Here is a 7,524-nt window from a genome sequence, read left to right on the forward strand (position 1 = left end):
TTGTTTCTTAACTTTGATGGTGCCTCAGGCAATCTCTCCGTAGTTTGCATTTCTTGGCGTTCAAATATACTTCAAACTCTGTCACTTTCTCGCTTGCAGCTTCCATAGCACGATATAGTGAGAATTTTGTCATGAAAATGCTAAACGCCCGAAACCAAATACAGATATTGAATGTGTAAATTTAGCACTGAAATTAATGACGACCAGTACTTTTGTAACTCTTAAGAGTAGGCGAAATAACTGTGTAGACGCTGACATGCAAGGCAAATGCAGTTATGAGATAATTCTCGAAGTTCGAGGCTGAGAAATGGTCACTGGAATCAAGATATATATTCCTTTTTCTCCAGTCTATCTCGAAATTTCGACATTCACATTAGTTTATCATCATCACTTATGAGGATTGACGTTTTGACCCATTCCAATCCCAGGGTTACTTGAACTGGTCGAGGCATATCTTTAGTGATCGGCCTCTCTCCGTTCTTCATCCCTGTTATTCTTTGTATGTAGTTTGTAGGCATGTTCATACTCTGTCTCCCTACAGAATTTCATTCCCGTGTCTCCAGTAGTTCATCAGTAATCGATGTCGAACAGAAACCTAAATGGAAATACGGCCGCCATGTTGTTTCACATGCTATAAAGTTGTTACCAACAGAAGACTCGCAAATTCCTCCGAGTGATATTGTGATACATCACTTCAGGAACCTCCATTAAGTGACGGTAGTGTCGCTTCAGTCTAACAAGTTTATGAATCTGTCATTTTGTTTTTTCAGGTACGAAATTAAGAAGAATAAGAAATTTTGGATGGCTTCCAATGTCATCATTTTCATTTCAGTTTTCGTGAATAGAGTGCGAGGAATGCCCGCCAAATGGGGAGAGCTGGCCCTACTGTCCTTCACTCTATCCGTCTGTATGTTTATGCACCAGAATTTTTCAACGAGTGTCCATTAACTTCTATATCGAGTGCCTGCTGGAGGAATTTAGCTCTGAACACTGCCATTCGAAATAATCTCTGCGGAATTCTGCATGTAATTCAAATAGAACTCCGTACTTTTCAAATATCTGTTCCTACAAAGCGCGGGTCTCACTGTTGTAACTTTTGTTTAAAACGCATAGCAACTGTAATGTACAATTAATAGCATCAGTACAAACCATGTGCATATGTGTGATATTTGTGTTGCTGATATTTCGTTAAACAGTAATATTCATTAAATGAGTATCAACACCAATAAGGAAAGAAATATTTCATTAATCATAGCTTATTTTAACCTCAAAATAGGATGAAACTGAACATAATTCGAAAATGTTTTGCTTAACTTACATTAACCCCTTGAAACATGAAGTTCATCTGAATACTCAGTCACTCATGGAGCTGAGCCCTTCTTGAGTAGCCACCAATTGTGCAGCTATTCAAGAATTTCCCGGCACTTTATGGAACACGAATGTTTATTAGCGTGTTCACTAAAGCCCTCCACTGCTCCCTATCCTGAGCCAGAGCAATCCAACTCATACGATCCCATCCCATCTCTCTAAGATCCATTTTAATAATGTCCACACACCTACACCTTGTTCTTCCCAGTGATCTTTTTCCTTCTGGCTTTCCCACCAATATACTATACGCATTCCTCTTCTCCACCATTCGTGTTACATGCCCTGTCCATCTCATCCTCCTTGACTTGATCATTCTAATTATACTTGGAGAAGAGTACAAGTTATGAAGCTCCTCATTATGCAGTTTTCTCCAACCTCCTGTCACTTCATCTCTCGTCGGTCCAAATATTCTCCTCTGCACCCTGTTCTCAAACACCCTCAGCTATACAGAGATATTGGGTTTTCGGACTTTATCCATCGTCCTGGTTTTTAAGATAACTAAGAAAAACACGACGTTTCGGAAACTGGATCTGTTTCGGTCCTCAGGTGAGGTCCAGTGATTGAGGCTAGCTCTTTCTAAAGGACCCAACAGAATAGGTGTTTTCCCTCACCTGAGGACGGAAAAAGATCTAGTTTCCGAAACGTCGTGTTTTTCTTAGTTACCTTAACAACCAGGACGATGGATAAAGTCCGAAAACCCAATATCTCTGTGTGTTATGCACCATCGTCAGAATCCTATACTAACTACCCTCAGCTATGTTCCTCCTTTAATGTCAGAGACCATGTTTCACACCCATACAGACCCACCGGTAAAATTATAATTTTGTATGTTCTCATTTTTATGTTTTTAGACAGCAGACGAGAAGACAAGAGGTTCTGGACTGAATGATAGCAAGCATTACCCGAGTTCGATCTCCTCTTACTTTCCTCCTGAATCAGGTTTTGATTTGTCATCGTCGTTCCCAAATATCTGAACTGTGCCACATTTTCAAAACATCTGTTTCCTATCTTTATGCCCTGCATTCTTGTGAAGAGACAGCAACATATACTTACTTTTCTCTGTGATTATCTAAAGACTAACCTCCTTACTTGCGTCAATCAAAGTTTGTGTGCTTTTCTCTATGGTATCTATATTATCACCCAATAGATTCACATCATTAACATAGACGCACAGCTCATGTGTTCCATTTGATTTCAGTCCCACCTAGTTTTCCTGGACGTTCCTAATGGCATATTCTAAAGCAAAGTTGAAAATGAGTGGGGATAAAGCATCTCCTAGTTTTAGACCATTCTGGATAGGAAAATTCTGAGATACATGTTTACATATACGGACTTTAATATACGTTTCGTTTAAATACATTTTAATCAGCCTAACTAGTTTCATGGGTATCCCGAACTCTATCAGGATATTGTACAATACTTCCCTCCTAAGTGAATCATAGGCTTTCTTGAAATTACGAATAGTTGATGTACTGTCTCATTGTACTCACATTCCCCCCCCTCCCAATATCTGACGAATGCAAAAGATCTGATCGGTAGTTGATCTGTTTCGTCGAAATCCACACTGATGATACCCAATAATTTCATCGATATATGGGCTTAACCTCCAGAAGGGAACATTGGATAAAATTTTGTTTGAAGTTGATAGCAGTGATATCCCTCGATAATTAATAGACAATTTTATTACCCTTCTTGTGAACTGGTACAACAATAGACTCCTTCCATTGATCAGGCAATTCTTCCTTATTCCAGATAAAATTAATTAGCGTGTGTATCTTAGAACGTAATATTTCACCTCCTGCTTAAATCACTTCTGCGGGAATTTGTTCACTACCTGGAGATTTATATCTTTCAACTTTACAATGGTAATTTCGATCTCAATAGGGTTCGGATCAGCTGTATGTGTAGTTCATCTGAATAGTATTTCAAAATTTCGTTTCCCTTGCTTCTGCTCTTTAGGATATAATCATTGTCTATTCTAAGAATTGTCTACAGTCTTGAGCGAAACCAATAGTTCTTTTAACGTTGTAGCAGACGTACATGTAACAAGCACTATGCTTTAGAGCTAGGACTACGAACGTAATACCTGACCTAACCTGTGCATATACCAGAAGCGTTTTGTTCTTACACCTGTTCGACGCCCAGCACCGCGTTGTTCTAAATAGTCAAAATTCTTTAAAAACGTTACTCTGACAAGTAGATTCACCGCAGCAGCTCAGTCCCATGATTATCTAGGTCGCCATACTCAATCCTCGTAAACTTCTCGTGATGAGACTAGGTGATGGATGTCTCTTCCATGCCAAGTGGTTTCGAAGCGCTAAGATTCGTATTACACGAGCCACGCAGGAAGTGGACGAGCGCATGCATAGTAGGATCTTTATAGAATCGGACTATCAGTTTACTAAAGGAGCATTCCTACAGCAAATATATAAACGGAACAAGCTCGAGGATCAGGCCTGTGTTCTCGTTTGGCACATGTTTCACTGTTCCTGCCTTCAGTGGAGCCATAGCTGTGATTGTTTGAACTTTAAACTTATAACTCTCTATGTAAACGCCTGGAACACGTCTTTCCGAACCTCTGGTTGTGTAAGTATAAAAAGGGGCGGATGCGAAGTCGCCGGGTCGGGTTTGTGCCGCAGCTATTCTTAGCTTGCAAGCATGCGGAATTGTGGCAAGAGGCTACGGAGTTCAATTGCACCCAACTCGACTAGAAGAATAGTCCTACAGCAATGTCCCTTCCGCCCACTCCGTCTGCCTCGTTCTGTCTATCCATGTAAGTTCGTCTGTCTGTCTGTCTAACTATCTATCAAGTATCTGTCTGTCTGTCTATCTATCTGTCTCTGTCTATCTATCCTTCTTTTCCTAGATGCCTTAACTTAAGATACCTTAATCTGCTGTAATCCAGTCTCACCTAGTCTATCTATCTGTTTTGTGAGATTTGAGGTTTTCACGGCGGTAACTATGAACACCATTCTGTGATGTTCAGCCGTGTAATTTTGTGGATAGGTACTGATGTTTCGGAGAAAATGCTGTCTCCACTTCCAGGGTACAAGAGCTTTACATGGCGTCATGTCCCAGTGAACAATAAGTAACTACTACATGTACGCGCGTATTCAGAGATAATACATACGGATTAAATCTACGTGTATTTAAGTTGATAGTCTATGTCCATATTCGTTCACAAAATTTTGTCGTTATACATTGGGACCTGTGGTGTGTGACTTGGGCTGGGGATGGAGAATATTGTTTCAAGCATTTTATAATTTCTTACATGCGGTGGCGCAGTTGATTGAGGCACTATGCTACAAGCCGGAATGTCGCGGGTTAGAGTCCCGACGAGGTGGATTTTTTTTCAATTTGCTTACTCCTTCCAGCTGCACTATGGCCCTGGGGTCGACTCAGCCTCTAACAGAAATGAGTATCAGGAATATTCTTGGAGGCAAAGGGCTGCCGGCGCTTAGGGCTGACAACCTTACCGCCATCTATGAGCCGATTGTCTAGCAAATGTGGGAGTCTCGACGTCTCAAAACCCTATGGGCCTCCACAGCCTGATACAGGGATAGGTTTACTTTTTTACCCTCACTCTGTTCTTGGTTGTGACACCATTTAGTCTGTTAGGCAGTTACTGATTGTTTCAGAGGAATCTGCTGTCCACTCTCAGCAGGAAGTCTTTTCCTACCACTGCCTTATGTAATCACCGCAGTGACTTCCTCAGGACTCACCCAAAGTGCGAGCATATTCTCCCAGCTAGGTTTTGTATACGAACCAAATACCGAAATTCATCAAAATACTTGCACTAATTTCGGAGGCGAAACACACGGTGGGCGGGAAAAAGTAAACCCCCTTCCTTACGTGTTCTTAGAAGCGTTCACTTTGATCCGCGAGAAGTGTACACTACCAAACCGTCACTACAACAATTCAGGTATAAGTAATAAAACGGCTATTTACATTAAGCTTAATGACGACATGTTTTGACCTCTATTGAGACATCAGGTGTACCTCTGTGTATTTAGGCGCTGAAATTTGTTCCATATGGATCCATATTTTTCTTCACATTTGACAATGTTTATCTGATTATTGCTTAGGAGTGAACCTCTGGTTTCTTTACTTTTCGGCTTTAATCTGTATAGGTATAAAATTAAATTAAATTAAATTGAATTTAGATTAAAATTGGCCGCGTCATAGCTCAAGCGGTTAGTCGCTGGTTTCCCATCGCAGCGGCCCGGGTTCGATCCCGCGTCTGGTCAAGTGGGATTTATGGTGGACAAAGTGACGCTGGGGCTGGTTTTCTCCGAGTACTTCGGTTTCCCCTACCAATCTTCATTCCACCAATTGCTCCACGATCACCCTCACCTATCATCTGGTGCTGGTACAATAGGCCAGAAGTGGCCGCAGTACAAAGGATTTAGTCCCATCCCACTAGCAATAAAATAAAAAATAATAGATTAAAATTAATTTAAAATTAATTATGATTAAAGTTACAAGAATTTTAATATTAGACCCTAATGTTTATGGGTTTGTATTAAATTGTCAATTTACGTATTTATGAATTAATAATTCAAGATGGTTGTGACTGCCTATTTGACCACTTCAACGGCGCACTGGCTATTCCTGGCTTGGTTCTTCTTAGGTACTGCGGGTAGGATGTAGTTAGGGGCCAGGCCGTGATGTTATGTTCTCTTGCACTGCACGTCCGTACGTGCTACTTCCTTATTTATACCATATCGGAGTGTAGGTCGAGATATGTGTTGTCACGTTGTTTTCTTTATGATATGTAGTGCAGTTCACGTCTTGTTCTATATTCGCTCGTTGAGACAGATCCATATTTGAACAGAAAACCAGCACCTAAGTACACAGAAATGCACCTGAGAGAGGCCGAAACATGTCGTGATCAACATTAATACAAATAACCTTTGTTATTACTTTTACCTGAATTGTTGTGAGAAATAAACTGTTTTGAATGACACATAGCAGGGTGCAACAGGTAAAGAAGTGCGCACAAGCACTGAACTGTGTTCTGTTTGTTGCTAGGGTAATTGCACGTGGACCAACGTGACAGGACGTCAGGTGACCCTGGCCGACGCCAGTCTGCTGACGTTGTGCGAACTGGAGCGTCGAATGTTGCAGAAGGTAGCCATCGCCAAGCTCCAAGCTCTCAACTTGGGTGTCGCCGTTCGAATTCCGAGCGGTAGGTACAGTTAAGATATTTCGGTGAATAAAGTAATGTTATCTACAATGTAATATGCTGAGCGAATTTCACTTAAGTGTGGGTGCTGAAGGTGGATGGTAACTTCCCCTACTCATAATCTACTAGCGGCGTGGGCAGTTCGAATGACCGTTCCCCCCACCCTTCGTCACCACCCGCCTTCAGGATTCAGGACATCAATAATGTTGTACTTACTTACTTACGGAGCTGAGCCCTTCTTGAGAAGCCAAATCTGCAGCTACTCAAGAATTTCCCAGCATTCTAAGGAATCCGAAGGTTCATTACCGTGTTCACAAGAGCCCTCCAATGGTCCCAATCATGAGCCAGATCAATCCAATCCATACCATCCCATCATTTCTCTCTCTCAAATCCATTTTAATATTGTCCACCCACCTACGCCTTGGTCTTCCCAGTTGTTTATTTCCATGTGGCTTTCCTACCAATAACCTCTATGCATTACTCTTCTCCACTATTCGTGCTACATGCCATGCCTATCTCCTCCTCCTTGACTTGATCATTCTAAATCAATAATGCTGTAACTTTACGAGAAGGTCTAATGACGTCTTACAAAAGACCGCCATAAAGAGGGAACTGATAACTGAGCTCAGGCAGATGCAGGTGAATTGTTATTTGAAAATATTTCTTTTAATTATTCGCATTTAGCCGACATAAGAAATTTTTCTCGAATATTGTGACTAAGAATATTTGATTTCAGGCTATACTTCAGTCCAATATGTCTTCGTGACATGGTGCTTAATTAAGCATCGAAGCAGCTTAGTTAGTTAGTTAGTTAGTTAGTTAGTTAGTTAGTTATTAGAGAGGGTGTGTTTCCCCATGCACTTAGACCTGTAGTGGTCCATTGTGCTTCCCTCTATGATTTCTACCAGCCTCTATATCCTACCGGTATTGGTGCTTACCATCAGTCCCGCCCAGCCAGCGAGACCGGCTCT

The 7,524-nt window shown here is 41.3% G+C and overlaps 1 protein-coding gene across 1 annotated transcript in view; it reads left to right on the forward strand.

Annotated features, from left to right (window-relative positions):
* The window catches only part of LOC111862663, an 86,330-nt gene that overhangs the window by 31,471 nt on the left and 47,335 nt on the right, over positions 1 to 7,524 (forward strand). The window contains exon 2 of the mRNA XM_033750742.1: positions 6,400 to 6,556. Within this exon, the coding sequence (XP_033606633.1) occupies positions 6,400 to 6,556 (157 nt within the window). The remainder of the gene's footprint in view (positions 1 to 6,399; positions 6,557 to 7,524) is intronic.

This window comes from Cryptotermes secundus, unplaced genomic scaffold, assembly GCF_002891405.2.
Source record: "Cryptotermes secundus unplaced genomic scaffold, Csec_1.0 scaffold5, whole genome shotgun sequence".
NCBI classification, from domain to species: domain Eukaryota; kingdom Metazoa; phylum Arthropoda; class Insecta; order Blattodea; family Kalotermitidae; genus Cryptotermes; species Cryptotermes secundus.